Here is a 17312-nt window from a genome sequence, read left to right as displayed (position 1 = left end):
GTACATTTGGAACAATGTAAATAATAAATTAGGAGTAATAGTCACCAAAAGGCTATTAATTTTCCTGGATTTGTGACATCTTTTAATAACATTATCATTATTACACGTTTTAAAACCCAAAGCACAGGAGACAACAGCTGGGAGCTGGATCCACTACTTGCATTCTCAATCCAACTTCTTTCCTGCTCTCATCTATCTTCATGCCTCAACATAGATCCCAAATGTTACCAAGCACCTCAAAAGATACCCAAACACAATGCCCAGGCACTGGTTATCTTCAGCTTAAAACACCACCAGCTCTGATTTCCAACTGTTCCCAACTTTAGTTCAAGCCAGTGTTTTCTTTGGCAATATTACTATGCCCCTCTAGAGACTTGGCTGCCTAAATTCTTTCTCACCTGAACAGTGTTAAGATCTAACAACAGAGTTGCACACCTGAACCTCCCTCCTCCCAACACAGAAGCCATAGCCCTAAGCTACCACACAGAATCAAAGTTCAAGCAGCTGTGATGTCTGAAAGCTCCTGGAGGCTACCCAGAAAGGCAGAGACAACTCTGCCCTAGTGACTCACATTCATTCAGTAAATATTTATGGAGTCCTACCATGTATAAAAAGGGTCTGTGTTCTATGCCCTCCGTTTGTAAGAAGCTTTGTTTTGTTCTTACCTACGCACACCTGAGGTCTCTCACCTCCTTAAGCAGTCCCTTTGCCAACTAAGAACACTGCTTCCTTCCCACGACTAAGGCCTTCTCCCAATGCTTGGGTCCTTAATAACTTCTCTATAATCACCTAACTCACCATATTATTAGTATATTTTAACCTGATTTGGGTCTAAAATCTCTGCTGGACCAGTGTTTTTCTTTTTCATTATGAGCTGACGGCCCTCTCATGTTACCACACTCACATCTTGATATAATTTAAGCTTGCATGTTGCCTGTGAGCAGTGGTTCTCACTTGATGTGCATGTGAATCTCGCTACAGAGTTTGCATTTCTAGTAAGTTCCCTAGTGATGCTTATGCTGCTGGTCCAGGGACCATACTTTGGAAACGATCACCTTGGAGAATCTGATGAAAGTTATGAAAGACTGGACTCACGTACAAAATTTTGCATGCAATTTCAAAGGGTCCGTGAACATTAATATGTAGATGCCTTTCTGCTCTATATTCTTTCTAAGAAATGTTTAAGATCTACTGTTTCCTGACTTCACAATAACAAGTACTAATTGGTACAAATGTGCATGCAAACACCTCCCAAGAGCAAGGAGGAAGTGCTTGATATTGAAAACTCAATTCTGTCCAATGGGTTGCCCTCTTCAGTTTCATGTGTCTCTTTTATACGGGCTTGTAAACATTTTTCTGTACTTCTGGTTCAACTATCGGAAACAAAAGACTCATCACTTAGCATTTAAAACGCTCTGTGGAGTCACTCATACAAAACTATCTTATACGTGAGGAAGTAGTCTGGTAGAAAGAACATAAATACAGGATTAAGACAGTAGACTGAAATCCTGAATCTTCCTTTCTTAAAAATACAACCATTAACCTTCAATTTCCCCATGTATAAAACTGGAAATTTTATAGGGAAATGATTTTTTTCCCCTTCTGGGCAAAGGTTATATGAACTCGCTATAAGGAATAAAAGGGGAAATGATTCTACTATTCAAAACCAACGATTCTTATTCATGGTAAGGAATTTAAATGCTGGATAGAGGGAATGTCTAAATCAAGAAAATGAAAAGACTGAACTAAATAATTTCTAAAATGCCTTCAAATCCAACATTTTGTATTTATGAACTCTACCTCAGTTCAGTTCAGTCGCTCAGTCATGTCTGACTCTTTGCAATGTATTCAACAATCACTTACTCTTTAACTCAGCACAAACTTCTTAAAAAAACCACCATACATTCCTTTATCACACCCTTCCTTCCCTCTAGAGTGTCTAACAACATTCCAACATCTGTTGGAAGAATAAAATAAGTATGAATAATAAATTATTCTTCTCTTCAAATAGGCTGGTGTAAAATACATCTTGTCAACACAGAAAAGCCTTTTCAAACAAGTTTCCCCGTGTATTTTCTCAACAGTTAGCCAGAAGCCACTAAACTCATCTTTAATCTATTCAGTAAGCTCTCTCAGGATTCCGCTATTACAGATAAAGTTTACCAGGAGACGTTTTGTTTCTTAAAGGTCAGACGTTCTTTTTGCAATCTACAATCCTATTAGTTTGTTACATTGGATGTAATATGAGTGAATGTGTGACTGTACAAAAATGTCTGCTAAAATTATTCTCCAAATCCTAGGTTCTACGAATTGATAAACTACCTAAGTGGCAAGCAATTTCTACTAAAACATACCTCTTGTAGAAGACGCGGGTCCAGGCACTCACCATCGTCATTGAACATAGACTCCCAGCTCTCCTCAGTAGCAGCACTTCTTTCTGTGTGAGATATATCTGTTGCTTTAGGCTCCACGGATGTTTCCTTAGATACTGATTCTATATCAGGAAAGGATACACCAAATTCCACATTCTCTGAGTTGCCATCTTCTTTTGTTTTGAACTCTTCAGCAGTCTTAAGTTCATGCAATGCCTCTGTTATATCACCAGTACCATCAAGATCACTGCCCAAGGCATTATCTGAAAACACGTTTGTCCCATTTAACATACTGGGTTCAGAGTCCAAAAAAGTGTTACAATTACTACCAGTTATCTTCTTTATAGGTAAGGAGGAAGCACAATCTGACAAGCTCTCTATCAACTTTCCTGTTGACTCTGTGAAACTAGATGAAATACTCTCAGCATAGACATCTGAGCAAGCAGTCAGGTCACTGAAATTTTCAGTGTCATTCCCACTTTTAGCTGCATGAAGAAGGGCTGTATCTGCATTCATTTCTAAACAGTCTGAGAAACTCCCTGTGTTGCTACAAGCCTCATCAGCTACTCTAACTGCAACTACACAAGGGCTGCCTACAGTTATCTGATCAGATATGGTATGTGTAATGTCCATTGTACATGTCTTACTGGTAATGTCACGTACACTCTCAGACTCATTATCTGTACATGTTTCATGAGCAAGGGCAGCTGTGTCAGAAGACTCGTGCTTTACACAAAACTCATCGGCAGTGTTGTCATTCTCCTCACACTCTCTAATCCTTGTTGGATCAGAAATGTCATTTGCGCTCTCTAATTTGCTGCCCATAGTCATTTGATGAGAGAGGTGACCCACAGTCTCAGGAATGGAATCCATACCTTTCTGACTCGAGACGGAATCTGTCCTGTTGGCTGTATCACCAACATTCTCAGCATCCAAGTCTACGTGAGTCTGACCAATGAGACCATCCGAACTTCCAGGAACAGATTCGGTAGTGATGGCTCCATTGCTGTGCTTCAGCATTCCACCTAAGGTTTGCATGCCTCGTTGTACAATTCCAGAATCAGAGTTTTGTGTTACTGGTGAGATCATACTCTCAGGTTTCACCACAGAATTAAAATCTCCAGGAAACTGGGATAGTATCTTCATAATCTTGGCATCAGTTTCCATTCTGTTTTCCAAATTTCTATCTTCAAATATTTCCCCATTTAGTTCATTTCTCTTGCTATCAGAATTTTGCAAGTTTGTGGATGGCTTGTTTGGAACCCGAGCCTTACTGATTTCTGAACAAGACTGAGATAGAAGCAACCCATCATGTCCTACCACATCTCTGGTTTCAACCTCCAAACACTCTACCTTCTTTGGTTTAAAATGTCTTTGTAAAGGTATGCTAGGTACAACCCCAGTGTTCAAGATTCTTTGCTGATGTCCTTGGGACAATACTTCTTTGGATTCTGCAGTTGCCCTCTTAGTACAAACCCTATCTTTCTTTCTTTCTTGAAGGCATGTATCTTTTTTAAATTTTGTTGAAGATTTCTTTACTTCTCTACGACTGTGCTCCTTTTTATCAGAATTAATACTTAGTCTTGGAGTCTCGCATTTGTCTCGAAAGATCTCCTTTTGGGAGAGAGAATCTTCCCTTTGTTCTTCTTTCACCACAGAGTTAGGTGGACCACAGCTGTTTCCCTCATCACCTGATTTGAGTAGTACTATACCCCTTCGAGCTTTGGGTACATAAAGTGCCATGTCAGGCCTCCTGGCTCGAACTCTGCATCTCTCTGCTTCTTGCTGCATGGCACCACCTCAATCTGAAAGAGAAAAAGACAAAATGATTCAATTACCAAAAACTAATTACAATGTATTGAACTGAGAGATTTTAAAGACAGGGCCTACTAATCCATCCTATAGAACCTCTCAAGTTCAAAGAGAGTAAAACCTGCCATAAACTAATTAATGCAATCAGGTGAGCAACTAAGGAAAGTAAATTCCAATAACTCAGGAACCCATGGATTTTATCTTTATAGCCTCTTTCCTCTATCTTGCTGATTTTAAGAGTAACATATGAATAAGAGTAGCCTGAATGTGGGCTAGAAAATGAGACAACTAATCAGACTATTTTCTAGAAGATATTGCTTGTAAACTATGATCTTTAGGAAAGAAATAGGTTGTGGGAAAGAGAAAGTCATCATTCTATTAACACTATTTAATCAAGTGACCTACTATATATTTTTCTTCCTTCCAGTAGCAAATAAATTGGTTTGGGTACAATAAAGGAGGGTGGAGGTCAAGGAATATGATGAGACAACTCACTGGTTAACTCCCTGACAACCTCTACTATGGTTGGCCAATGGAATTAAACAAGCGGAAAAATTTAACAAAGGTTAAATAAAACTTTATCTACTATCTACAAAATACAGGGGAATGTACTAGACAATTTTACAGTGAGTTATTCTTTTAATCCTCAAAATAATACTCTGAAGTATGTACTAGTCTGTCCAGAGCAAAGAGAATAAGAAGATCCTACACATAGCAAAGAAACACCCATATACACTCAGAAAAGTGAAAGTGAAAGTCACTCAGTTGCATCCAGCTCTTTGCAACCCCATGGACTGCACAGTCCATGGAATTCTGCAGGCCAATCTACTGGAATAGGTAGCCTTTTCCTTCTCCAGGGGATCTTCCCAACCCAGGGATTGAACCCAGGTCTCCTGCATTGCAGGCGGATTCTTAGAAGCACCATGTTAATATTTTACCACATACCTTTCAAAGGAAAAAGATAATAGGAGGGAAAGACTAACAAATCCTGTTCACTCTATTAGAGATCCCTACCATTTCACCTGATCAGAATACTTCCTCACTGAATAAGCTCCACTTTCATGGCTCAGGCTATTTTCTTTTTTAGCCCAGTGATCCACCTGTCCCTTTTCTCTTCTAATGTCTTAACTATCTAGCTCATCATTCTCCATGGATTTTCTATCTTTCCATTTGTGGAAGAATGCGACTTCAACATTTAACCATGCCAGGATCTTTTGAAAATGCCTACTTTTCAAAAACAGAAGTACTGAAGTATATTTCACTGGAGAGGTAACTAGAGACATAGTGTAACCCAGTCTCAGTTGAGCCAAGCATCTGACAAACACATCACGATGGACTGTAAGATAGTGAAATACGGGTGACTAAGAACTGGTAGGTAGACTCATAGCAAAAAGTAATGATAAGATAGAAGTAAATTCAGAGAGGGCTATTTAATGGAGAACTGTATTATTGATACCTTTTAAAGTTCAACATTTTAAACAAAAATTTCAATGCAAACAATAAACACTGTGTTTATCAAATGTGCAACTGATACAAAATTGACAGGATTAATAAATACCAAAAATGATAAAATTATAATATCATTTCTATAATCGGGAATGCTGTGCTGAAAACAATATTAAGACTAAGAATGAATAAATACGAAGACTTGCTTTGGGTTAAAAAAAATTCAAGCAACATAGAATAAAATGTATAACTGGAACCAAAAAAAAAAAGGTCTAAAGGCTTTTACTTCATCTACAAAGTCAATAAAAGTCAAAAGACAGTGACGTGGATGTTTAGAAAGGCAACATGGTCTAAAATCGAGTCCAGAAAATATATGACACAAGTGGTTGCAGAAACTAAAGGTATACTCTGCCCAAAAGGTCTAAACGGAGACGGTCCAGCTACCTTCATACCTGGAGGACTGCTGCTCTACACGGCTGGCTGCTCTACAAGGTTGGCTACTTCTGTGTTTCTCCAGAAGTCAACTATCAGAACTAGCTGGAAAAAATTAAAAGAAAACAAAGTATACCTCAAGATAAAAAAGAACTCTACTTTTAGAATTCTCCAGCACTATTATCAGGTAAATGAGCTCTGCCTCTAGAATAATTTAAATACAGCCTAGACAATGGATTAACATTAGAGAAAGAATTTCTATCTGTAAGGCAGATTCGCCTGTATTAATTTTAAGTGTTCTTCAAACTCTAAATATGATTCTATTTGTCATCCACAATAGACATATATCAAAGGCTTCAAATTTTATGCTACAGCAAACGGCTTTTGAAACTTAACCTTTTTTTTCTTAGTTAATGCCTATATGTTACCATGATGATTCTGAAAGCTGAATAACAGTATAATAAATTTATATTATTGTCTATTTTCTACCAAAGCACTGAATTTGATTATGCCCTAATCAGCACTGTGCTGGTAAATGTTTAGCAACCGGCTTTCTAAGTGTAGTTTGGGGTACTGGGTAATACTTCGATTTATATCAATGATGTCACCAATGTGAGTGGTGTGACTTCTTTGCTGAAGTGGATAATCATTTTTGAATGAAAGAATATATTCCCAGTTTTTTGAATTATGCACAATACAATAAATAGCTAAAGACATGGCACTTTTGTAAGTCAGCATTATCAGCACTGCTCCATCATTTTAAGCCTAGACAATCAATAAGCAATAAATCAAAACCTGATTTAGGGCATTCACTGATCTCTGTGGTGTAAATATGCCTACCGTGGTTGATTTCAAGCTACCAATGTGTTATCTGTGAACACTGTTTTTGTTTTCCTATCTTGCCATTCATTTCTTAAAGAAAGTGGGTTAGATGTTCTTTTAGAATTTACCACATTCTGGAGTTTGCTGCTTGTACTCTTTAGCACTAATAAGTTCTTATATATAATCTCTAAACTTCCTAAAAAATGGTGTCTGACCTACTGACTTGATAGAATTGGGATTTAATCCTTTTTTAGCAAGTATATGGCATACATGGTGTTATGAACTTCCTACTGCATCACATCAGAGAGCAATAATGTCTGATTATCTCCTTTTCTGTAATGTTACACATTGATCATTATTGTATGTCTCTGAGACAACTGTATGAAGCTTTTATTTTACAACATATTTATTGTCTGAAGATACCTTTACATCGCTCCCATGCTGTAATGTATTCTGACTTCTACTGTTACTGTTGAGAAATCTGTCATCAGTTTGTCACTGATTTGTAAGGATCTCTCTTTCCTCTCTGATGATTCTCAAGATATTCTCTTACACGTTGTGCTTTCTCAGGTGTCTACTCAGTGTTCTGGTTTGTGTTAACAATTGCTTTTCTACTGGGATAACACTATGCTTTTGAATTTTACCAATTCTATTTATTCAGGGCAGTACCTATGGACCCATCTTCTGTATCATTAGTTTTCTCTTCACATTTGTCTATTTTACATTACATGCTATCCAATCAGCTTTTTTTTTTAATGACTAACGTTTTATTGTGAAGTGCTATTTATCACACACCCTGGCCCTGATCTCCATGGCCTTTAAGTTTTTTAATAGTTTTGTTTTTCTTCTTCTATCTTTAATCATTTTTAATATTTCTATTTTATTAATGTTAAGGGCTTCCCTAGTAGCTCAGCTGGTAAAGAATCCACCTGCAATGTGGGAGACCTGGGTTCGATCCCTGAGTTGGGACGATCCCCTGGCGATGGGAATAGCTACGCATTCCAGTATTCTGGCCGAGAATTCCATGTACTTTATAGTCCATGGGGTCACAACAGTCAGACACGACTGAGTGACTTTCACTTTCACTATAATTATAGTATTTCCTTTTAAATGAACTTTGCAAGTAATTTTAATTATTTAATAGTTCTACTTTGTGAAATTCCTGAGGATTTAATTCTGTTGTCCCTTGTGTCTCTGACTTTTGTTTAAAGTATTGTTTTCTTTTGTTGTTGTTGTAATTTTGGATAGTGAGCTCAACATCAGTGGGGCTTTATCAATGGGAACTCCAAACAGCCAGACTATATGCATTTCTCTATTATAGAATGGTTCTACATTAATGTTAATTTTTAAGTTTGAAGTTTTCTTAATGATGCAGTAAATACAAATATAAAACACAAACCTAGATGTGAATAAAATAGTAGGTACACAATCTTAGGAAACTTTCCCCCCTCACTCAGAACCCAGGTGAAAACAGGCAAGCATACTTTCTTTCTTTCTTTCTGTAACCCTAAGTAATTTTTTTTTTTTCCTAGTCTACCCTTTGAGTGAGGGTTAACACTTTGAGAAATCAAGGCTTTAGGAGGTGAGCTCAGTTCCAACTCATCTCTCCCAGGCCCAATACCTTCACTCTTATTTCTCATAGGGCTATTAAAATCTAAGCCCCTTAGTTACCAAGGACATCAACATTACTAAAATGAAAAATAAGCAAAAACTGTACACAAAATCTAAACAGGGAAGTTTTCTTAAAATTACAGCCCATTCACAGCCCAAATGAAACATATTTGGATATGTTTTTATATCCAAAACATAATACTAAGTGAAACAAGAAAATTACAATCCTTTTTTTTTTTCTGTACAAAAGTGTGTGTGTGTGTACACATTAGTACAATCAAGTATAGGTTGTGGTTCCCAGCCCCATGCTTGACTAGCCCTTATATCAGACAAATTACTTAGCTTCATTGTGGCAAAAGTTACTACTTTAAGCCTTTGTTTACTCAAAGTATAAAATGAAGAAAACAAAAGACTTATTCTCAGACACACTGAACAAATTAATTACATGATGCATATATGGAAATTTGCCAGTCATGTTGTAAGTCTCAATAAAAATTAGCTATTATTTAAATAGGCAGTTGGGTTCTTTAAGTTACAAGTTTACACAGGAATCAGAAGTGCCTTGATCACTTATAAAATCCACTCTATTTGGCACTAACATCCATTGCAAATATATAGCTGCAATGATGGCTTTGCCCCATCTCTCACTCACTAATGGCCTCAGGTTGCAAGCATCCAAAAGACAAAGTAAACACAACGCAATTCAATTGTAAAGTGAAAATACAAACACTGAAAACAACGCAGGATTTCATGAAGTCTATAAAATAATATTGAAGGAGTACTCATCTCAGAGCAAAACCCTTAGGGAATGAAGATGCAGCAAAATCAAACCAGTGAACAACTGAAGAAGAGAAAAATCTAACAAGGATGATGACAGGACAGAAATCAAGAAAAGAAATGTCAAGGGCTTAAGAGAAATCTCTTGAGAAATTGCTAACACTCTCAACAGTTTTGGTAAAACTGAAGCTCGTCTACTCTATAGGATTGTTGCTGCTGTTTAGTCACTAAGTCGTATATGACTCTGAGACCCCAGGGACTGCAGCCTACCAGTCTCCTCTGTCCATGGGATTTCCCAGACAAAAATACAAGAGTGTGCTGCCATTTCCTTCTCCCAGGGGATCTTCCTGACACAGGGATCGAACCGCATCTCCTGCACTGCAGGGGGATTCTTTACCACTGAGACACTGGGGAAGCCCAAATCTATTTGATAAATACCAAGAAAATCAAAGTAAAAGGATGCTATCAGACTATCACACAATTTCAGCAAAAAAAATTGTAACAACAAAGTACTAATACTTATTCTTTGTTTAATTCTAATAGCACAGCTGCAATTATAACTTAAAATTTATTAAATACATGGTAAAATGTTTTCATGCCAGAAAATTGCCCTAGCAATTATTTTCATTAATAATTATGAAATTTAGTCACCATTTTAAACAGGTCCACTTTAAGATATATTTTCAAAGTACCAATTTTCTCATTTAACAAAGTTTTCTCAAAAATATACATCCCTAATAAGGGGAGAAAGGCTATTATCTGCACCGTTAACAGTGGTTACATGGGGGAGAGCAGAACTGAGGAGACAGGGATTCAGAATTTCTCTTTATACATTTAGCACAGAACTGGTCGAATTTGTTACAACAAATGTAGTTATCTTTGTAATTAAAAACAAAATTACTAAAACTTAAAGATATGCTGTTGCTTTAGTATAACAGGCCATTACCCTAAATTGGTGTAGGAGAAAGCAAAGGAAATGAAAATTTTTTTGTTTGTTTTTTTTTGGCAATGAAAATTGACAAACAGATTTTTATTGGACAAAATAAGTAGGAAAACGATGAATGGAGAAAAGGGCAACCTCTTTAATATATGTCATAGGATAATAAAACAGCACAGAAAATATTTGATGTTGGGAAGATAACTTCACCAATGTTGCAGAATGCTGAGAAACCTCTATTTTTTGGTCTAAGAAGAACCTAGGGCCACATTGTCCAACAATTTTTTATAAAAATGTTTTATTTTTATTTTATAAAATGTCTCTGGATTTCAAAGACTTAGTACAGAAAATAAAAATAAAATGTCTCATTAATATTTTTATATTGATTATATGTTTGATACTATTTTGTATATAACTGGTTAAATAAAAGACATGAAAGTGATTGTTTATTTTTGCATTTCTTAATGTAGCTACTAGAGAATTTAAAGTTGCACTTGCGGCTCACTTGTGTGGTCTGTATTTTATCTCTAATGGGGCCTTAATGCCAGAAGAACAAACACAGTCTTGCTTTTCCTCTTGTGTCTTGTCTATTTCAGATTTTTTTCACTTCCAGCAAGGGAATATAACAAACCAAGGAATCAACTAACCCATGAATCTACAGATAAGTTTATCTCTGCACAATTTAATTTCCCAAAGTTCATAATGATCAAAAAATAAAGCAACAAAAGAAGTAAAGTCTACTTATTATTCATAAATTAAGACTGAATGGATAACACTCCTATGTGGTGAAATTTACCCTCAACAAATTTGGGAGCATTTTTTCATATATGTCTAAAACTATGAAGGGCCTAGATTTAGAATCACTTTTTTGCATATTAATAAAACAACTGCCTTTGTTTTACTGGACTATCAAGAGCATTCTTATTCTCACTGGTCTACTTAGAAGCAGACAAAACTAAGAAATGCCAGTATCCTTCAGCTCAGTAGCATACATGTGCATCTGTAAAGGAATAGAAGAATCCTAAGAGTAGATTTAGAATGTTTATAATTAAACATAATATACAAAATATATTAAGTGACACAACTAAATGAATAGATTTCTGAGTACTAAAATATAATTACATACTTTTAACTCCTAGCCATCCCCTCTGAAAGATTCACTGTCTTTCTCGCTCTAATTTAATAGTTTGGTGAATGGTATCGCTCTCAATCTAGTAGTTCCGGCCAGAAACCTGCAAGTCGTTATCTCTGATATTTCAATTACCTACTTCTATACTGTTCATTCTATTTCTATACTGTTTCCTGTGATTTTCTAAAATACAAGTCAGATTTGGCTATTTCTTTGTTCAAAACCCTTCAGTGGCTCTTTATCATGCACATACTTTAAAGTATCGTGCACAGCAGATATGGCCCTACATGATCTGGCTCCACTGCCACCCTAAAACTGCCCAGCTGCCCAGGGTCATTTCCAGCCACTCCTAACATCAGACTTACAGTCCATCAATTGATTCAACTCTGGTAGTACTAGAAACACGCCCAGCCGCATTCTCACACCTGTGATTTAAGATGCATTATTTTCTCAGTCAGATGACAGCTTGATAGTCTCCTACATGTCCTTCACATCTCACCTAAAAGGTTAACTCCTTTATAATTACATCACTGACTCCTTGATATGCTACAGCCCTACCCATAAGTTCTCACTATAATACAAATACTTTCATTAAAACAGTTATCATATTGCTTTAGAGTTACATATTTGCATGTCTGGCTCTCTTCTAAACAGTAATTAAGTTCCTTCAGTGTAGGGTTAGTGTCTTTTTGTCTCATAGCACTGTATCTGGCACCAAATAAATACTACCTGTTAAATCATGGCAAGTGAAATTTCTCAATAGGTGATGTTCTCCCAACCCCCTAGGTGAGACTTAGGGCCCCATTCACTTCACAAACATTTACTGAACATGTAGTATGTGCTAAGTCCCATCTTAGACACTGGGAACACAGCAATAAACAAAACAAAGTCTGGCCTCAGGAGCTTATACTGTAATGATAGAGAGAAAAAATAAACATTTAAATATATAATATTTGACAGTGGTAAATGTGATGGAAGAGGGACAGGAATAGACTGATGAGGGTGTGGCTATTTTAGAAGGCAAGACCATATAGTAAAGTGGGGAGGAACACTTTGAGGATTTAATACCAGTGATACTTGAGTTGAGTTACAGAGTTGCAAAAATTACCTAGAAAAGAGAATTCCAGGAAAAAAAGAAGAGCAAGTGCAAAAGCTATGAGGCAGGCCAAATTTGAAAAACAGGACTAACAGGAAACAAGTGTGGTAACAGCAGAGTGAAAGGAGGCACAGAGGTCAGTAAGACAGCGAAGGGTCGGAACAGAGAGACCTGCAGGGCAAGACAAGGTGTTTAGATCTTATTTTGAATGTGTTGGGAAATCACAGGAAGGTTTCAGCAAGAGAATGACATGATCTGACTTACCTTTGCTAAAGATTATTCTAGCAAAAATGTGAGGAACTTACAATAAGAGACAGGAATTGAGGAAGAAAATCTCTACGTCTAAAAATAGACATGCAGCATAGGTTACTAACAGAGAAGGTCACAAGAAAAGGTTATTAATGATATAGTCTCAAGGCAAAGCCAACAAAAACTTGATGATATGGTTGTATGGGATGTGATGGGAAGAGAGGAGCTACTTGAGAGTTTTGGTCTGATCAACCTGGATGATGACAGTTAAATTTACTAAGATTGGAAGGGAATAAGAAAGAGGAATCAAGAGCTGTGGTTTGGGTACTTTAAATGTGAATGCCTGCTGGACACTGTATAGCTATTAAGGAAGCAACTGGAAATATAAGTCTGAAACTCAGAGGAGGCATAAGAATTGAAGATAAAAATTTCGAAATCATCACCATCAAGATTCAAGCCAAGAACAGGAGTAAGACTGCCCAGGGAGTGACAGAGGTAGTAGGCCAGGGGAATTGAACCATGGGGGGCCTACAACTTTAGAGGTCAGGAGGGAGAGATGCGGCCAAGCTTAGGACTGGGAGTGAAAAAACGGAAGCGTGCAATTCTCTAAAAGGCAAGAGTAATCATTTGCATTAAATGTTGAAAAGTCAAGTAGTAAGAACTGAGAATTTCCCACTGGATTTGGCAGGACAGAGGTTGGCGGTGACACTGGCATAGGTGGAGAGAGAAACACCTAACTGGAATGAGTGAGGAAGAAGGATTCAGTAGGAAAGGAGAAACAAATGATACAAATAGGGAATAGGGAGTTTACTGTAATAAAGGCATATTTATAACAGTTTTTAAATCCTCTAACAAAAAAGTTAGCAATCATAAGATTAGAAATTCTATCAATACCTGCTTTGTTACACTATTAAAAACATATGGGGAGTATTAAGTAGAACATGATATTCTGAATTGCTCAAATATTTACCTCAGGACAGATAAGGTATCTTGAGCCTCACTATTTCATATATAAATTAAATGTACATAATCAACAGCTTTTTTTAGTTATTTTTGCCTTAGAAAGGTTTAGGATTCATTAAAGCCTATGCCAGTTCTTCAGTCACTTCAATTTAATCTAAGGGACACAAACAAATGAATTCCACTTCTTTAGCAATGGCCAGTATATACATACATACATTTTTGGAGTCATTTCATAATCTTGTGAATGTAGCAGTAAATAGTCATTTACAAACTTTTAATGAAGTGCTGCATCTGTAGCTGTTTTAGTCGCTAAGTCATGTCCAACTCTTCTGTGCCCCCATGGACTGTATGTAGCCTGCCAGGCCTCTCTGTCCATGGGGGTTTCCCAGGCAAGAAAACTGGAGCGGGTTGCCATTTCCTACTCCAGGGGATCTTGACCCAGGCATCAAACCTGTATCTCCTGCATTGGCAGGTGGATTCCTTATCACTGCACCATTAGGGAAGCCCCATGAAGTGTAAAGTTAACCAAAAAAGTAATTTTTTCCCTTAACACAAAAGCATTATGCAATAAACCTAAAAAAAGTTTTTTTTTTTAAATCTGTGTTCTCACCTTACAGAGATAAGCACTCTAAATATCACTTGAATGACTGAAAAACCATTCCAAAACAGCATATTCAATGTCAGAAATTTTCACAGCAGGGATAGAAAACATACTCTGTTTCAACTGATTTGGAATTCTGTTTGTGGAGCAAAAGAAAAAGTAAAACATGAGTAAAAAATTAGAAGATTATATCAACCTGGCCAGAAGTCTTTAGTAAAATAATAAAATAAGGGATATACCTAATCTTTCCTCACTTTCAAGTTCCTTCACTTCCAGTGTCAAGCACATTTTTGCAAACAAGAAACCAAGAAATGTTCTCCCTCTGTGAACAAGCTTCATTTAAAAAAACCCAAAAAAACCTTGATCCACACACAACAAAGAGGCACTTTCTCATAATATAATAACATGAAAAATTATACTTGGACAGCAAAGAAATGGTTTCATACTTTAAAAACTATGAAGTCTGCTAATGAACCACAAGTGATTCTGCTCTAATTTTCTTAATGCATCCTTCCATAAACGCACTTGCACTAGTTAAAATAGGGACATATTTCACACTTGAAAACAAAATAATTTCTACATTCACTTGAAGGTTTATTCTTACTTCTATTCAAATTAGGTTTATAAAATGTATGCTGTGATTTAAATTAAGAGAATAAAGACGATAATTTGTGACATTAGTGAATCAAGGTCTGCTCTTTTAACATACCTGAACTGAAGAGAAAAAAAAGGTTTTAAACCAAGTAGACACTCATTTCAGAGAAGGTAGTGGCAACCCACTCCAGTACTCTTGCCTGGAAAATCCCATGGACGGAGGAGCCTGGTGGGCTGCAGTCCATGGGGTCGCTAAGAGTCAGACATGACTGAACGACTTCACTCTCACTTTTCACTTTCATGCATTGGAGAAGGAAATGGCACCCCACTCCAGTGTTCTTGCCTGGAGAATCCCAGGGACAGGGGAGCCTGGTGGGTTGCCATCTATGGGGTCGCACAGAGTCGGGCACGACTGAAGCGACTTAGCAGCAGCAGCAGACACTCATTTAGAGGCCCTTACTCAGAAGGTAAACAGATTCATTAACTGGAAGCAAACGAGGAGTCAAACAGCTCTATTCAAACTGCTAAACTGGCCACTTGTTGAGTGATCCATCTTTTCACTGTGAAAGAATGTGGATTCTTTATTGGATTTTTATTGTTCCAAAAAAAGTAATTTTTTACAGGATTTTTATTGTTCCTATCTCTTCCCCACCTGTCACTTCTTGCCACTCTAAGCATTTTTATTTCTTTGAGTCTAATGGATACTGTAAATTTCAGCATGCTCAAATTATATACGGAATAAGAATACAAAGGCTTGTAAGTAAGGGTCTGAGATGCTTCTTATTTGAGCAAAATTTATGAACTTTAATATATGAACTTTATGATACCTATTTTGGCCACTTATCAGATCTTATGTAGCTTACTTGATCATGTTCAAAACAGTGACACCCTCATTAAAAGCTTCCCAACAACCCTACAATGTGAAATCATTACCAAATTCTACAGATGAGAAAATGAGGCTCAGGATGTTAAACAATATGTCGAAGGCCAAGGACCTAGAAAGTGCCAGATTCTAATCTAGATAATATAGTTTCAGTGTTTGTGCTCTTAACTGCCTTATGGCAAAATGAATATACCAGTGTTAAATGCCCTCCAATTTAATATCTTATAATCCTCTGGGGAAGAAAAATATTAGGAATAACTACATTCATTAGTTGATGTCATAGAAATTAGAGGCCTTAACCATTCTCCTTTCTTTTCAAAAGCTGCTCCAAAAGATATAATGGGGCCCTGGAACTGAAAAGCCAGAAGAACACCAGTGGGTCAGCAAAACTGACCAGGAAGCTTTCAGAGGTCTAACTGGTCTAACCGTGTCTAGGATGACCCTATGCCGGTCCTGTAGTGAATCCAAACCCAAGACAGTCCATTGCCATTTGAAGACCTACTTGCCAAGGATGGTTTCAGACTGTTCCTTCTGAGACCGAGCCCTAAAGGATTTCTGAACGCCTGCTGCATGTTGTACATTTCAACGAATATTTTTTGAGAAAAGTTAGGTATTTTCAACCCCTGCTGCCATATCAAACTATTAGTTTGTCTGACTCCAATTATACCTTGAGTTCCTTGAAAGTAAGAAACACCTTACCATTTTTAAATCCTCAAAGCACAACACCATAACTGGCATATGGATGGCATTCAGTAAATGTCTGGTAAGAAATCAGAATTAAAAACCAATTTTCCTAACATGAAGTACTATCAATTCAGACATTTCTGCTTAACTTGAGACTGTGAATAGATGAAAAGCATGTGTATTCTTGGTCAAAATTAAGAATTCTTTACCAATGTGCTTTTTAATTCAATTTATTCGCTATTTTCCTACTAACATAGACTCTTCTTAACTTGTATATATGACACATGATATAAATATATTTACAGAAAGAGGCCTTATGTGCAAACTCATGGTGAGACCAAAATCAAACTACAGCCAGATTAAAGACCTGTCCCCTGTACTTGGTTCATTCTTAAAAACCACAATGTCCTTCCACCATTTAAGAAATGATGCTCTATGTTTTTAAGTATTATCTATTTTTACAGATATATACATATATATATACACACACACACATACATTCCAATCACAAGAAATACTGAAAAGCACTAAGACTATGAATATTTCTGAGATTATAAAAACCTTATAATATGTTGGATTTTTAAAACCACTGAGCAGCATCTGTCCTGCACTAAAGAAGTCAATGAGTGGAAAGCACTGTGCTAAGTGCTCATATACTAATTACCTCATTTAACAACACCGTGAGGTATATATAGTTATTATTACCATTTCACAGATAAGGTAACTAAATCTCTAGGTCACACAGCTAGCTGCTAAGTAGAGGAGCCGTAACTGAAACCAAGTTTTGACTGCTTACACCTGTCTCCCATTGTATATCCTCAACAAAACAACTCTGAATTTTCTGAATCATAGATGCCTAACTTTAATATTGTGCTAACATGCCATGTTTATTGTTAACTTCATC

The 17312-nt window shown here is 36.7% G+C and overlaps 1 protein-coding gene across 12 annotated transcripts in view; it reads right to left on the bottom strand.

Annotated features, from left to right (window-relative positions):
* Positions 1–17312, bottom strand: part of R3HCC1L (R3H domain and coiled-coil containing 1 like) — a 72364-nt gene that overhangs the window by 29313 nt on the left and 25739 nt on the right. For 8 of the 12 annotated variants that reach the window (XM_044935350.2, XM_044935356.2, XM_044935351.2 and 5 more), the window contains one exon: positions 2355–4177. In XM_044935350.2, the coding sequence (XP_044791285.1) occupies positions 2355–4163 (1809 nt within the window). In that variant the 5' untranslated portion in view covers positions 4164–4177. Of the gene's footprint in view, positions 1–2354; positions 4178–6082; positions 6168–17312 lie in introns of all 12 variants that reach the window. The other 4 variants (XM_044935353.2, XM_025274337.3, XM_044935352.2 and 1 more) reach the window with 2 other exon arrangements.

This window comes from Bubalus bubalis, chromosome 23 (assembly GCF_019923935.1).
Source record: "Bubalus bubalis isolate 160015118507 breed Murrah chromosome 23, NDDB_SH_1, whole genome shotgun sequence".
Taxonomy (NCBI): Eukaryota; Metazoa; Chordata; class Mammalia; order Artiodactyla; family Bovidae; genus Bubalus; species Bubalus bubalis.
The sequence above is the reverse complement of the archived record's forward strand: the minus strand, read 5'-3'. Positions and strand labels throughout refer to the sequence as shown.